A 17,500-nucleotide genomic window follows, 5' to 3' on the forward strand; every position below is an offset into this window, starting at 1 on the left:
AGAATGACAGTGACAGAGCGACAGTGAGAGAGAGAGAGAGAGAGAGAGAGACGGAGAAAGACAGAGACAGAGTGACAGAGAGACAGAGAGAGAGAGAGAGAGAGAGACAGAGAGAGAGAGAGAGACAGAGAGACAGAGAGACAGAGAGAGAGAGAGAGAGAGAGTGTTAAACAGCAGGCCAGATTGCTCTGCATACCAACATGTGGTTTGAGGAAGAGTGCTTACCTTAACGTTGGCTTTCTGTAAACTAATCCTGGACTGAAACAGACCCAGCTTTGACCTGAGAGACAACAGACCACATCAATCAACCCAGATCAAACCTAGACCCGAGACTGATCAGGCATTAGAAATCAACTCAGATTTTTTATATTTTACTTTAAGAATGTGAAATGTCAGAATAAAAGTAGAGAGAATTATTTATTTCAGCTTTTATTTCTTTCATCACATTCCCAGTGGGTCAGAAGTTTACATACACTCAATTAGTATTTGGTAGCATTGCCTTTAAATTGTTTAACTTGGGTCAAACGTTTCAGGTAGCCTTCCACAAGCTTCCCACAAAGGGAAGGTGAATTTTGGCTCATTCCTCCTGATAGAGCTGGTGTAACTGAGTCAGGTTTGTAGGCCTCTTTGCTCGCACCAGCTTTATCAGTTCTGCCCACAAATCGGATTAAAGTCAGGGCTGTGTGATGGCCACTCCAAAACTTTGACTTTGTTGTCCTTAAGCCATTTTGCCACAACTTTGGAGGTATTCTTGGGGTCATTGTCCATTTGGAAGACGCATTTGCGACAAAGGTTTAACTGATGTTGCTTCAATTTATCCACATAATTTTCCCTGCCTCATGATGCCATCTATTTTGTGAAGTGCACCAGTCCCTCCTGCAGCAAAGCAGCCCCACAACATGATGCTGCCACCCCCGTTCTTCAAGGTTGGGATGGTGTTCTTCGGCTTGCAAGCCTTGCTTTGTTTCAACAGACCATAGGACATTTCTCCAAAAAGTACAAACTTTGTCCCCATGTGCAGTTGCAAACCGTAGTCTGGCTTTTTATGACGGTTTTGGAGCAGTGGTTTCTTCCTTGCTGAGCGGCCTTTCAGGTTATGTCGATATAGGACTCGTTTTACTGTGGATATAGATACTTTTGTATCTGTTTCCTCCAGCATCTTCACAAGGTCCTTTGCTGTTGTTCTGGGATTGATTTCCACTTTTCAAACCAAAGTCCGTTCATCTCTTGGAGACAGAACTCGTCTCCTTCCTGAGTGGTATGACGGCTGCATGGTCCCATGGTGTTTATACTTGCGTACTATTGTTTGTACAGATTAACGTGGTAACTTCAGGCGTTTTGAAATTGCTCCCAAGGATGAACCAGACTTGTGGAGGTCTATAATTTTGTTTCTGAGATCTTGGCTGATTCCTTTTGATTTTCCCATGATGTCAAACAAAGAGGCACTGAGTTTGAAGGTAGGCCTTGAAATACATCCACAGGTACACCTCCAATTGACTCAAATGATGTCAATTAGCCTATCAGAAGCTTCTAAAGACATGACATAATTTTATTGAATTTTCCAAGTTGTTTAAAGGCAGAAGTCAACTTAGTGTTTGTAAACTTCTGACCCACTGGAACTGTGATACAGTGAATTATAAGTGAAATAATCTGTCTGTAAACAATTGTTGGAAAAATTACTTGTGTCATTCACAAAGTAGATGTCCTAACCAACTTGCCAAAACTATAATTTGTTAACAACAAATTTGTGGAGTGGTTGAAAAACAAGTTGTAATGACTCCAACCTAAGTGTATGTAAACTTCAACTGTATGTTTCCCATGTTAATAAAGCCCCTTGAATTGAAACCGAGACAGAGAGAGACAGACAGAGAGACAGAGAGCGATAGACAGAGAGAGACAGGGCGAACGAGAGACAGACAGACAGAGAGACAGAGAGCGAGCGAGAGACAGACAGAGCGAGACAGACAGAGCGAGAGACATACAGAGCGAGAGACAGACAGAGCGAGAGACAGACAGAGCGAGAGACAGACAGAGCGAGCGAGAGACAAAGCGAGAGAGAGCGAGCGAGAGAGAGCGAGCAAGAGACAGAGAGCGAGCGAGAGACAGACAGACAGACAGAGCGAGAGACAGAGGAGAGAGAGATAGAGAGAGACACAGAGAGTTCCTATGTGAGTTCCTGCTGCTTTATAGTGAGTGATAAGGAACAGAGCCAGCCAGGAGAGTAACACTGCCACCCTACTGCAACTCTCTCTCTCCATCTATCTCTTACACTTTACACACAGACACACACGTCCCCTGGTCTCGGTGGTTGGGTTACGGTTGAGAGGTAGGTCTGAGTGTGGTTGGGTTACGGTTGAGAGGTAGGTCTGAGTGTGGTTGGGTTACGGTTGAGAAGTAGGTCTGAGAGGTAGGTCTGAGTGTGGTTGGGTTAGGGTTGAGAGGTAAGTCTGAGAGGAAGGTCTGAGTGTGGTTGGGTTAGGGTTGAGAGGTAGGTCTGGGTTGTGGTTGGGTTACGGTTGAGAGGTAGGTCTGAGTGTGGTTGGGTTAGGGTTGAGAGGTAGGTCTGTCCACCTACTTGGCCTCGATGTCAGCCTTCTCTCGAACGGCCTGAGCCACCTGTTCTGAGTCGTAATATTTCTTCTTGGCTTTGGCCAGGTCCTTCACAGAGTCCTGCAGCTCCACCTGGATACGATTCAACTGTTCTATACTCTACACACAGCACAGAGAGACAGCAGTCACACACACACACATTATAGTCTACACACAGCACAGAGAGACAGCAGTCACACACACACACATGATAGTCTACACACAGCACAGAGAGACAGCAGTCACACACACACACATTATAGTCTACACACAGCACAGAGAGACAGCAGTCACACACACACACATTATAGTCTACACACAGCACAGAGAGACAGCAGTCACACACACACATTATAGTTTCTACACCTGCATTGCTTGCTGTTTGAGGTTTAAGGCTGGATTTCTGTACAGCACTTTGTGACATCAGCTGATGTAAGAAGGGCTTTATAAATACATTGGATTGATTTAGTCTACACACAGAGGGACAGCGGTTACACATAGAAATAGTATATTAGATTAGGACACACACACACACACCTTGTTGAGCTGCTGTTCCTTGTATAGCCGTACAGTTTTAGCAGGATCTGAGATCTCATTCTTGTAGTTGTCACACACGTTGATGCGAGACTGAGTCACCTGTACTGTCCCCTTCAGATAGGACCGCCACACAGCATACACATTCCTACACACAGTTTACGCAAGATGAAGACTGCTAGCCAATCAAGATCAGTGTCATGTTGTGGTCAAAGCTGATAGCAGGGGCCTGTCCTCTACTCACCTGTAGTCTGTGCCTTGGTCCTCTGGTTTGATGCCTGGCCAATCCCTCTTCAGGTACTGACTGGCCAGCTTCTGCAGAGCCTGTATAGAGCAACAACAACAGAGAGAGACGAGAGGAGAGAGTGCAGACAAATTAGATTACTGTTCTCCTGTATAGTGTGATATAGATTACTGTTCTCCTGTATAGTGTCAGTCTGATATAGGTTACTGTTCTCCTGTATAGTGTGATATAGGTTACTGGTCTCCTGTATGGTGTCAGTGTGATATAGGTTACTGTTCTCCTGTATAGTGTCAGTCTGATATAGGTTACTGTTCTCCTGTATAGTGTCAGGGTGATATAGGTTACTGTTCTCCTGTATAGTGTCAGTGTGATATAGGTTACTGTTCTCCTGTATAGTGTCAGTGTGATTTAGGTTACTGTTCTCCTGTATAGTGTCAGTCTGATATAGGCTACTGTTCTCATGTATAGTGTGATATAGGTTACTGTTCTCCTGTATAGTGTGATATAGGTTACTGTTCTCCTGTATAGTGTCAGTGTGATATAGGTTACTGTTCTCCTGTATAGTGTCAGGGTGATATAGGTTACTGTTCTCTTGTATAGTGTCTACTGTGATATAGGTTACTGTTCTCCTGTATAGTGTCAATCTGATATAGGCTACTGTTCTCATGTATAGTGTGATATAGGTTACTGTTCTCCTGTATAGTGTGATATAGGTTACTGTTCTCCTGTATAGTGTCAGGGTGATATAGGTTACTGTTCTCCTGTATAGTGTCAGTCTGATATAGGTTACTGTTCTGTATAGTGTGATATAGGTTGCTGTTGTCCTGTATAGTGTCAGTGTGATATAGGTTACTGTTCTCCTGTATAGTGTCAGTCTGATATAGGTTACCGTTCTCCTGTATAGTCTGATATAGGTTACTGTTCTCCTGTATAGTGTCAGTGTGATATAGGTTACTGTTCTCCTGTATAGTGTCAGTCTGATATAGGTTACTGTTCTCCTGTATAGTGTCAGTCTGATATAGGTTACTGTTCTCCTGTATAGTGTCAGGGTGATATAGGTTACTGTTCTCCTGTATAGTGTCAGGGTGATATAGCTTACTGTTCTCCTGTATAGTGTGATATAGGTTACTGTTCTCCTGTATAGTGTCAGTGTGATATAGATTACTGTTCTCCTGTATAGTGTCAGTGTGATATAGGTTACTGTTCTCCTGTAGTGTGATATAGGTTACTGTTCTCCTATATAGTCTGATATAGGTTGCTGTTCTCCTGTATAGTCTGATATAGGTTACTGTTCTCCTGTATAGTGTGATATAGGTTACTGTTCTCCTGTATAGTGTGATATAGGTTACTGTTCTCCTGTATAGTGTCAGTCTGATATAAGTTACTGTTGTCCTGTATAGTGTCAGTGTGATATAGGTTACTGTTGTCCTGTATAGTGTCAGTCTGATATAAGTTACTGTTCTCCTGTATAGTGTCAGGGTGATATAGGTTACTGTTGTCCTGTATAGTGTCAGTCTGATATAAGTTACTGTTCTCCTGTATAGTGTCAGTCTGATATAAGTTACTGTTGTCCTGTATAGTGTCAGTCTGATATAGGTTACTGTTCTCCTGTATAGTGTCAGTCTGATATAAGTTACTGTTGTCCTGTATAGTGTCAGGGTGATATAGGTTACTGTTGTCCTGTATAGTGTCAGTCTGATATAAGTTACTGTTCTCCTGTATAGTGTCAGGGTGATATAGGTTACTGTTGTCCTGTATAGTGTCAGTCTGATATAAGTTACTGTTCTCCTGTATAGTGTCAGTCTGATATAAGTTACTGTTGTCCTGTATAGTGTCAGTCTGATATAGGTTACTGTTCTCCTGTATAGTGTCAGTCTGATATAGGTTACTGTTCTCCTGTATAGTGTGATATAGGTTACTGTTGTCCTGTATAGTGTGATATAGGTTACTGTTCTCCTGTATAGTGTCAGGGTGATATAGGTTACTGTTGTCCTGTATAGTGTCAGTCTGATATAAGTTACTGTTGTCCTGTATAGTGTCAGGGTGATATAGGTTACTGTTGTCCTGTATAGTGTCAGTCTGATATAGGTTACTGTTCTCCTGTATAGTGTCTGTTGGAGAGAGAGTGCTCTCCTGTATAGTGTCTGTTGGAGAGAGAGTGCTCTCCTGTATAGTGTCTGTTGGAGAGAGAGTGCTCTCCTGTATAGTGTCTGTTGGAGAGAGAGTGCTCTCCTGTATAGTGTCTGTTGGAGAGAGAGTGCTCTCCTGTATAGTGTCTGTTGGAGAGAGAGTGCTCTCCTGTATAGTGTCAGTCTGATATAAGTTACTGTTGTCCTGTATAGTGTGATATAGATTACTGTTCTCCTGTATAGTGTCAGTCTGATATAAGTTACTGTTGTCCTGTATAGTGTCTGTTGGAGAGAGAGTGCTCTCCTGTATAGTGTCTGTTGGAGAGAGAGTGCTCTCCTGTATAGTGTCTGTTGGAGAGAGAGTGCTCTCCTGTATAGTGTCTGTTGGAGAGAGAGTGCTCTCCTGTATAGTGTCTGTTGGAGAGAGAGTGCTCTCCTGTATAGTGTCTGTTGGAGAGAGAGTGCTCTCCTGTATAGTGTCTGTTGGAGAGAGAGTGCTCTCCTGTATAGTGTCTGTTGGAGAGAGAGTGCTCTCCTGTATAGTGTCTGTTGGAGAGAGAGTGCTCTCCTGTATAGTGTCTGTTGGAGAGAGAGTGCTCTCCTGTATAGTGTCTGTTGGAGAGAGAGTGCTCTCCTGTATAGTGTCAGTTGGAGAGAGAGTGCTCTCCTGTATAGTGTCTGTTGGAGAGAGAGTGCTCTCCTGTATAGTGTCTGTTGGAGAGAGAGTGCTCTCCTGTATAGTGTCTGTTGGAGAGAGAGTGCTCTCCTGTATAGTGTCAGTTGGAGAGAGAGTGCTCTCCTGACAACAGAGAACACTCATTAATAAAACAGCAACAACAACAAAGTGCTGGTTCCAATCAGGACAACTAGAGCTTTAAGGCACCTTGATGATGTCCTCCCCTCTCTCAAGCCCCTCTCTCCTCTCTCTCTCAAACACCTCTCTCTCCCTCTCCCCTCTCCCATTTCTCAATTTCTCTCTTCTCTATCGCACAGATGGCAAATGAGGCCACAAACATGTATCCACTATCCTCATGTGATTGCTTCAAACCTCCAGCACTGCCCGTGGTTTTAGGGGAGTGCTGGCCTGGGGAGAAAGCTCCATCCTGGGGGACCGCTGACCCCTCTAACTCCCCACCATGGGACACACATGGCACAGATATGACCAATGACAGCATCACAGCTGTAATAGAAAAACAATACCATACTGTAGGCACTGACACACACACACACACACACACCACCACCACCACCACCTAACTAAACCAGTCAGAGCAGAGTGGGTGGTGCTGAAGGAAAGGGCTGAGAGGTTAAACTGACACAGTAAAGTGGCCTCTCCTCTCTCTGCCTCTGACATCATTAAAAGTGGGGTCTGCAACGGAGAGAGAGAGGCATTCAACAGCTCTTAATGGTACAGTGATCTTGTATTTACCTACCTCCACCCCCCCTCCCCCCCGCTAAATCCCCCTCCACCGCCTCTTCCTCCCCGTCCGCCGCCTCTTCCTCCCCCTCCTCTTTCTGTTCTTCCAACTCAACCCCTCTTCTTCCACCTCAAAGTAGAGGCTCAAAATAACTCAGACTACGCACCCCGTCACCTCCAGCCTGCACGCAAACATGCACACGCACAGAAAGAGAGATAAAAAGAGCAGGGGAAGAGAAACGCCCATATCCCACAGGCATGCAGCCTCTCATCTAATCTTTCTCTGCTCATACTCTCAATCTCTCTCTCAGGATGGCTTGAAACACACACAGATATAAGGAGAGAAAGGAGAGAGAGAGGGCGCAAGGAGAGAGAGAGAGAGGAAGAGAGGAGAGAGAGAGAGGAAGAGAGGAGAGAGAGAGAGAGAAGAGGAGAGAGAGGAAACAAGGAGAGAGAGAGAAGAGGAGTGAGAGGGAGTGCTGACAGGTCAGATTACTAGTGTCTGGTGGCATGACCCTGCTCCCAAAATGAAACACCTTCTCTTCATCTCCCCATCCCTCCCTCCCTCAAGGGCCATTTAATGCAATGCTATAGGCCTCACCTGTGAAATTTGACCTTAACCAATGGAGAGGTTAGGTGGATGGTGGTGACAGGCCGTCCCACAGGCAGAGGCGGGTCTAGTCTGCCCTCTCCTGCTGATTGGTTGACTAAACAACAAATGTGGTCATGTCTCTCTTGTCTTTGGTTCGATCTTCTCCGTACCAGACCAGGACCGTGTCTAGTCAGTACAGTACCAGACCAGGACCATGTCTTGTCAGTACAGTACCAGGACCGTGTCTAGTCAGTACAGTACCAGACCAGGACCATGTCTTCCAGTGGTTAACTCTACATTAGGATCAGGCCCTGACTTAGACATGGGAGACCAGTACCAGGACTGGTCCAGAACCAGAGAGAACCAGACACACCAGCGAACACTGTAGCACGCCAGCACTAGAACATCAAACGCACACCGAAGTCAGGTAGGCTAAAGGATACAGTGGGGCAAAAAAGTATTTCGTCAGCCACCAATTGTGCAAGTTCTCCCACTTCAAAAGATGAGAGAGGCCTGTATTTTCATCATAGGTACACTTCAACTATGACAGACAAAATGAGAAAAACAAATCCAGAAAATCACATTGTAGGATTTTTAATGAATTTATTTGCAAATTATGATGGAAAATAAGTATTTGGTCAATAACAAAAGTTTATCTCAATACTTTGTTATATACCCTTTGTTGGCAATGACAGAGGTCAATTGTTTTCTGTAAGTCTTCACATGGTTTTCACACACTGTTGCTGGTATCTTGGCCCATTCCTCCATGCGGATCTCCTCTAGAGCAGTGATGTTTTGGGGCTGTTGCTGGGCAACACGGACTTTCGACTCCCTCCAAAGATTTTCTATGGGGTTGAGATCTGGAGACCGGCTAGGCCACTCCAGGACCGAGTTGAAGTGCCTAGTACCTATGATGAAAATTACAGGCATCTCTCATCTTTTTAAGTGGGAGAACTTGCACAATTGGTGGCTGACTAAATATTTTTTTGCCCCACTGTATGCGGTCACCTCCAGCCTTGGAGCATGGACAGCCACAGGTACATACACACACACATCTCTCCCCTGTTCTCTCATTTCTTCTCTTGGCTTTTCAAGTCTATCAGTGACAACCTACCATTTTACTGCAACCCTGATGAGAAGAGTGTGTGGTGTTAGGCTGCATATTGTCTGGACCTCTGCAATATGCAGTCAGCCAAAGGAGGAGAGAAAAAAGACGAAGAGCACATTTTGTCTCTGCACGCACGCACGCACGCACGCACACACACACACACACACACCTTTGTGTTGCACCATAGCTGTGCTTCTAGAAGCGACCAGAGAGAGTTGAGTTGCTGAACCACATCAGGAACACTGAATTGGCCAGGGGAGAGGGTGACACGTGAATGTGAAAAGTATGTATGGTATATTCGTGTGTGTGAGTGAGGTGTCACTTGCGTCACCTGCTCAAAGACACACACGGCAATTATGCAAATGAGCCGGACAGAGGAGGAGAGGTGGAGGAGGGAGGGATGAGAGAATGAGAGAGGAGGGAGGGATGAGAGAATGAGAGAGGAGGGAGGGATGAGAGAATGAAAGAGGAGGGAGGGATGAGAGAATGAGAGAGGAAGGAGGGATGAGAGAATGAGAGAGGAAGGAGGGATGAGAGAATGAGAGACGAAGGAGGGATGAGAGAATGAGAGAGGAGGGAGGGACGAGATGAGGGTAAAAGGGGGGGGGGCAGAGGAGCTGCAGTGCAGACTCCAGACTGACAATTGTTCTCTAGACAAGCAAGAGAGATGCTGCAACACAAACACCCTACACTACACACACTAATACAGGCACACACATACACACACACCCTACACTACACACACTAATACAGACAAACACACACACACACACACACACACACACACCCTACACTACACACACTAATACAGACACACACACACACACACACCCTACACTACACACACTAATACAGACACACACACACACACACACACTAATACAGACACACACACACACACCCTACACTACACACACTAATACAGGCAAACACACAAACACCCTACACTACACACACTAATAGACACACACACACACACACACACAAACACCCTACACTACACACACTAATACACACACACACCCTACACTACACACACACACACACACACACACACACACACACACACACACACCCTACACTACACACACACACACACACACACACACAAACACCCTACACTACACACACTAATACAGACACACACAAACACCCTTCACTACACACACTAATACACACACACCCTACACTACACACACTAATACAGACACAGACACACACACACACCCTACACACTAATACAGACACACACACACACACACACACCCTACACTACACACACTAATACAGACACACACACAAACACCCTACACTACACACACTAGTACATACTACTACTACTACTACTACTACTACTACTACTACTACTACTAGTAATGATAAATTATTTAGAATTGATGATGCCAAGAGTGTGCAAAGCTGTCATCAAGGCAAAGGGCGTGTACTTTGAAGAATCTCAATATATATGATTTGTTTAATACTTGTTTGGTTACTACATGACTCCATATATGTACCAGGACCCCCCGACTTTTCCCACATTTTGTTATGTTACAGCCTTATTCTAAAATTGTAAGATTTTCTGGTAATCCATTTTAAATATTTTTAATTTCTCAATCTACACACAATACCCCATAATGACAAAGTGAAAACAGTTAAAGATTTTTAGCAAATGTATCAAAAATAAAACAGAAATACCTTATTTACATAAGTATTCAGACCCTTTGCTTTGAGACTTAAAGTAGAGCTCAGGTGCATCCTGTTTCCATTTCTACAGCTTGATTGGAGTCCACCTGTGGAAATTAATTTGATTGGACATGATTTGGAAAGGCACACACCTGTCTATATAAGGTCTAGCATGTTGACAGTGAATGTCAGAGGAAAAACCAAGCCATGAGGTCGAAGGAATTGTCCCTAGAGCTCAGAGACATGATTGTGTCTACGCACAGATCTGGGGAAGGATACTATTGTTTTTTTTACAGCATTGAAGGTTCCCAAGAACACAGTGCCTCCATCATTCCATTCTTAAATGGAAGAAGTTTGGAACCACTAAGACTCTTCCTAGAGCTGGCCGCCCGGCCACACTGAGCAATCGGGGGAGAAGGGCATTGGTCAGGGAGGTGATCAAGAACCTGATGGTCACTCTGGTCAGAGCTCCATAGTTCCTCTGTTGAGATGGGAGAACCTTCCAGAAGGACAACTATCTCTGCAGCACTCCACCAATCAGGCCTTTATGGTAGAGTGGCCAGACGGAAGCCACTACTCAGTAAAATGCACATGACCGCCTGTTTGGAGTTTGCCAAAAAGACACCTGAAGGACCATCAGAAACAAGATTCTCTGGTCTGATGAGACCAAGATTAACCTCTTTGGCCTGAATGTCAAGCGTCACTGGACATTGGAGGAAACCTGGCACCATCCCTACAGTGAAGCATGGTGGTGGCAGCATTCTGTAAAGAAGGCAAATTTGGCAACGATTGGGCGCCAGTATCGCTGTCCAAAACGATGTAGACGTTGGAGTTTGATTTTGTCTACCTGGGACCTGTATCCCTTTACGCAGGAATTCTTTGACCGGACTCTGGATCTTCTCATTCTCTTTAATACTGGTAAGTACCAGGATTTTCTTCTCACAAAGATCTAGTCTGTAGTTCAAGGCTTCTCTCAGAAACACGTTCTCTTCTTTAAGTTCTTTAATGTCCGTTTCAGTGGTATTGACTTCGGATTTTGGCTGGCTTTTTTCTTTCTCCATTGTCGCTGCTTTTTCGTCCCTCATCTCGAGACTCGCCTTCAGCTCGGTTATGTCTTTACGGAATAGTTCAAGTATGCCAGATTCATGGACTTCAGCAAGTCATTTTCAACACTTACCGTTGAAGATAGTAAAAAATCATAAATTTGTCTGTGTCAGTCGAGGAGTCTCGTTATCTTTTGGGGATTGGTTCTCCATGCTTCCTCTCTGACATGTTCTGGTGTTGTCTATGTCGGTAATACTGGTAGAAAAATGTCTCTAGCCTTATCATTTGTTTTGTTTTGTTATCCAGATTGAAGGTTATTGCCCACCAGTATATGAAGTGCTCATTTTTAGTCAGATTTACAGATATTGAATTAGGTTGCCGCCTTAAAGCATTCTGCACCGCTGTCTTCAGTCCGCCATCGTTCCTCCTCTGCCTCCCTGAACCCCCTCTGAACCCCCCTGAACCCTCCTCTGCCTCCCTGAACCCCCTCTGAACCCCCCCTGAAATTTAAAGAAGAACTATAACTAAACAGAATACTACTCTGTCACTGTATGATTGTATGAATCTTATTAGAATCATAACACTAAATCTGATGTGTGTAGTTTTAGTCAAGAATTAGAACAAGGACTTTCTGTTCCTCGTTAGAAACGAATGGAGCTATCGTCAGACCGGCTGGAATACTGTATTCCTTACAGGACATTCTGTCCCCACCCAGGGAGGGGAGAGACCTTGGGCTTGTAGTAGATTGTCTGCCACCTGTTAAACAATGTGAGAAGACTTGTGAACTATATTGCCATTGTATCGGAGAGGAAGAGGGACATTTATGATGAAATGTGAGGTACATAGACCAATGTACAGGAAATGATAAGGGGAACGTTCCCGTGAATAAACATTTGACTATTGTGGCTGGGCCTTCGCCTGATTCATTTCAACCAGTTTCCTACAAATTCTGAGTTTCAGGCTGAGAGTAATATAATTAAATTGGGTTATGTACCTGGAGAACAAAATTATCTTATCACTAACACAAAACTATTCCAGTCTGACCCTACCACAAAACTATTCCAGTCCAGTCTAACCCTACCACAGAACTATTCCAGTCCAGTCTAACCCTACCACAGAACTATTCCAGTCCAGTCTAACCCTACCACAGAACTATTCCAGTCTGACCCTACCACAAAACTATTCCAGTCCAGTCTGACCCTACCACAGAACTATTCCAGTCTGACCCTACCACAAAACTATTCCAGTCTGACCCTACCACAAAACTATTCCAGTCCAGTCTAACCCTACCACAGAACTAGTCCAGTCCAGTCTAACCCTACCACAGAACTATTCCAGTCCAGTCTGACCCTACCACAGAACTATTCCAGTCCAGTCTAACCCTACCACAGAACTATTCCAGTCCAGTCTAACCCTACCACAGAACTATTCCAGTCCAGTCTAACCCTACCACAGAACTATTCCAGTCCAGTCTAACCCTACCACAGAACTAGTCCAGTCCAGTCTAACCCTACCACAGAACTATTCCAGTCCAGTCTGACCCTACCACAGAACTAGTCCAGTCCAGTCTAACCCTACCGCAGAATTATTCCAGTCCAGTCTAACCCTACCACAGAACTAGTCCAGTCCAGTCTAACCCTACCACAGAACTATTCCAGTCCAGTCTAACCCTACCACAGAACTATTCCAGTCCAGTCTGACCCTACCACAGAACTATCCCAGTCCAGTCTAACTCTACCACAGAACTATTCCAGTCCAGTCTAACCCTACCACAGAACTATTCCAGTCTAACCCTACCACAGAACTAGTCCAGTCCAGTCTAACCCTACCACAGAACTATTCCAGTCCAGTCTGACCCTACCACAGAACTATTCCAGTCCAGTCTAACCCTACCACAGAACTATTCCAGTCCAGTCTAACCCTACCACAGAACTATTCCAGTCCAGTCTAACCCTACCACAGAACTATTCCAGTCCAGTCTAACCCTACCACAGAACTATTCCAGTCCAGTCTAACCCTACCACAGAACTATTCCAGTCCAGTCTAACCCTACCACAGAACTATTCCAGTCCAGTCTAACCCTACCACAGAACTAGTCCAGTCCAGTCTAACCCTACCACAGAACTATTCCAGTCCAGTCTGACCCTACCACAGAACTAGTCCAGTCCAGTCTAACCCTACCGCAGAATTATTCCAGTCCAGTCTAACCCTACCACAGAACTAGTCCAGTCCAGTCTAACCCTACCACAGAACTATTCCAGTCCAGTCTAACCCTACCACAGAACTATTCCAGTCCAGTCTGACCCTACCACAGAACTATCCCAGTCCAGTCTAACTCTACCACAGAACTATTCCAGTCCAGTCTAACCCTACACAGAACTATTCCAGTCTAACCCTACCACAGAACTAGTCCAGTCCAGTCTAACCCTACCACAGAACTATTCCAGTCCAGTCTGACCCTACCACAGAACTATTCCAGTCCAGTCTAACCCTACCACAGAACTATTCCAGTCCAGTCTAACCCTACCACAGAACTATTCCAGTCCAGTCTAACCCTACCACAGAACTATTCCAGTCCAGTCTAACCCTACCACAGAACTATTCCAGTCCAGTCTAACCCTACCACAGAACTATTCCAGTCCAGTCTAACCCTACCACATAACTATTCCAGGTCTGTGTGCTGGAGGAGTGGAAACAGAAGAAATGACACCGGAAGGCCTGTCATCTCCACCCACCCTGTATACCAGGCCATTGACACACACACAGTGTGGGGAGGCTTTGATTGACAGCTACTAATTAGAGGTCCTTCACTACAGGGGGAGGAGCATGTCTGATATAAATCAAAAGAAAGGGAAATACTCCCTCCCCCTCCCCTCTCACACAGCAGTAGTTGCTCTGGGAAACTCCACTCTGCTTACCCACTGGCCCTTTACCAAAGACTCAGAGCCAATCAGGCATTTTGATAAAAGGTTGTCTGAGAATGACATCACAATACTGCATGAGCTCAGACAAACACACGTACACACACACACACGAGCTCAGACAAACACACGTACACACACACAAACATGAGCTCAGACAAACACACGTACACACACACACACAAACATGAGCTCAGACAAACACACACACGCAAACATGAGCTCATCTAGTTACTGTGGCAGCACACACCATACCAATACGAGACAGACAGAGAGACAGACAGACAGGCAGAGAGAGAGAAACAGACAGAGAGCGAGACAGACAGACAGGCAGAGAGAGAGAGAAACAGACAGAGAGCGAGACAGACAGACAGACAGACAGAGAATTTACCAAAAAACAGAGCAAACTAGAATGCTATTTGGCCCTAAACAGAGAGTACACAGCGGCAGAATACCTGACTACCGTGACTGAACCAAACTTAAAGGAAAGCTTCTACTACATACAGACTCAGTGAGCATAGCCTTGCTATTGAGAGAGGCCGCTGTAGGCAGACCTGGCTCTCAACAGAAGACAGGCTATGTGCACACTGCCCACAAAATGAGGAGGAAACTGAGCTGCACTTCCTAACCTCCTACCAAATGTATGACCATATTAGAGACACATATTTCCCTCAGATTACACAGATCCACAAAGAATTTTAAAAAACAAACCCAATTTTGATAAACTCCCACATCTTTTGGATGAAATACCACAGTGTGCCATCACATCAGCAATATTTGTGACCTGTTGCCACAAGAAAAGGTCAACCAGTGAAGAACAAACACCCTTGTAAATACAACTCATATTAATGTTGATTTATATTCCCTTGTGTACTTTAACTATTTGCACATCGTTACAACACTGTAAATAGACATATGACATGTCTTTATTCTTTTATAACTTGTGAATGTAATGTTCACTGTTCATTTTTGATTGATTATTTCACTTGAGTTTATTATCTATTTCATTTGCTTTGGCAATGTTAACATATGTTTCCCATGCCAATAAAGCCCCTTGGGGGGGTGGGGGAAGAAAGAAAGAAAGAAAGAAAGAAAGAGAGAAAGAAAGAGAGAGAGAGAGAGAAAGAAAGAGAGAGAGAGAGAGAGAGAGAGAGAGAGAGAGAGAGAGACCCCTCTTCCAGCTAGTCCTGGGGCTGAGTTCACAAACCTGTTTAACTAACACACTAAAACCTCAGGACCCGAACATCCAATCAATCAGCATAAACCAACTTACAACACAGTCAGAACAAAATGACATGACCTATTGGGAAACACAAGCACCAAGTAAAATGCAGTGCAATCTGGCCCTAAATCGACAGTACAGTGTTACTGATTGTCCCATTGACTATTTTATTATTATTTTAATATTGTATCATTTAATCTCCATAGTACACTTTTACAATATTTCCACTGTTACATCATGCCAATATATTGACTAGAGAGAGAAAGAGACTTGCAGGCTCACAACAATCATTTGGAGTAAATATCAATCGCTCCATCCAGCCATTCATTAGGATATTCATTTGTCTTGAAAAGGGATATTCATTTATTGTCTTTAACTTGTTGATGCTACCCATCCCAGTAGCAGGATAATTGTCATCAGCAACTGCTGAATAGCATAGCGCAACAGTCAAATAATATTACAAAAAAATATTCATATTCATGAAATCTCAAGTGCCAATATTGGAAAACACAGCTTAGCCTTTTGTTAATCCACCTGTCGTCTCAGCTTTTGAAATTATGCTTTACAGCGAAAGCAATACAAGCGTTTGTGTAAGTTTATCGATAGCATAGAATAACATTATGTACACTTAGCATTAAATAGCTAGGTCACGAAAATCAGAAAATCAATCAAAAAAATAGTTTACCTTTGATGATCTTCGGATGTTTTCACTCACGAGACTCCCAGTTACACAGCAAATGTTCCTTTTGTTCCATAAAGATTATTTTTATACCCAAAATACCTCCGTTTGTCCCGTTATGTTCAGAAATCCACAGGAAAGAGCGGTCACCACAACGCAGACGTATATTCCAAATAATATCTATAATGTCCACAGAAACATGTCAAACGTTTTTTATAATCAATCCTCATGTTGTTTTTAAAATATATATTCGATAATATATCAACCGAGTGTGTAGGTTTTTCACCGGGTGGAACAATGGCCGCTTTACTCTGTAGCTCAAAAACTCACTCTGAGAGCCCCCACCTATCCACTTACGCAATGTGATCTTTCACGCTCATTTTTATAAAATAAAAGCCTGAAACTATGTCTAAAGACTGTTGACACCTTAGGGAAGCCATAGAAAAAGGAATCTGGTTGATATCCCTTTAAATGGAGGATAGGCATGCATAGGAACAGAGAGGTTTCTAAATAAGAGGCACTTCCTGATTGGATTTTCCTCAGGCTTTTGCCTGCAATATCAGTTCTGTTATACTCACAGACAATATTTTGACAGTTTTGGAAACTTCAGAGTGTTTTCTATCCTAATCTGACAATTATATGCATATTCAAGTTTCTGGGGCTGAGAAATAGGCAGTTTCAAATGGGTACGTTTTTTATAGCCAAAAACGAAAATACTGCCCCTACATGCTAAAGGTTAAAAGGGATATTCATTTATAGTCTTTAAATGGGATAGTTTGGGATTTTGGCAATGAAGCCCTTCATATACTTCCCCAGAGTCAGATGAACTTGTGGACATCATTGTTATGTCTCTGTGTCCAGTAAGAAGGACGTTAGAGGTAGTTTCATGAGCAAATGCTAACTATTGTTAGCACAATGACTGGAAGTCTATGGGTATCTTAGCAATTGTGCTAGAGCTAGCTAGCAACTTCCGTCAACCTGCATGTAGAGACATAAAAATCCCCAAGTATACCTTTAATGTAATGACCAAACAGAGAGGAAAGCCACTAGCCAGTAGTCTGACACACACAATACTTTTACAAGCAAGAGAAAATCCATTAACCTAGGGGAGGTTGTTGCTAGGCAACCCAGCTTGCAGGAGTGAGGGAGAGAAAGAGAGAAAAGACTGTTGATAATGTGACTGAATAAAAGAGTGCAGCCAGAAGTCACAAGAAGACAGATTCTACACACACTCTCTCTTTCAATTCAAAGGGGCTCTTTCTTTCTCTCATACATACAAACAAGCTGGTATTGTATGTATGTATCTGACTCGCTCTCCCTCCCAGTCTCTCTCTTCTG

General features: G+C 43.9%; 1 protein-coding gene across 4 annotated transcripts in view; it reads right to left on the bottom strand.

The window, feature by feature from the left end:
• LOC110512371 (F-BAR and double SH3 domains protein 2) overlaps nucleotides 1–17,500 on the bottom strand; it is a 107,307-nt gene that overhangs the window by 63,330 nt on the left and 26,477 nt on the right. For all 4 annotated transcript variants that reach the window (XM_036964898.1, XM_036964899.1, XM_036964896.1 and 1 more), the window contains exons 4-7: nucleotides 3,368–3,447; nucleotides 3,127–3,271; nucleotides 2,576–2,709; nucleotides 226–280 (exon numbers count right to left, since the gene is read on the bottom strand). In XM_036964898.1, coding sequence (XP_036820793.1) covers nucleotides 226–280; nucleotides 2,576–2,709; nucleotides 3,127–3,271; nucleotides 3,368–3,447 — 414 coding nt within the window. The remainder of the gene's footprint in view (nucleotides 1–225; nucleotides 281–2,575; nucleotides 2,710–3,126; nucleotides 3,272–3,367; nucleotides 3,448–17,500) is intronic.

The sequence above is a fragment of the Oncorhynchus mykiss genome, chromosome 27 (genome assembly GCF_013265735.2).
Source record: "Oncorhynchus mykiss isolate Arlee chromosome 27, USDA_OmykA_1.1, whole genome shotgun sequence".
Taxonomy (NCBI): domain Eukaryota; kingdom Metazoa; phylum Chordata; class Actinopteri; order Salmoniformes; family Salmonidae; genus Oncorhynchus; species Oncorhynchus mykiss.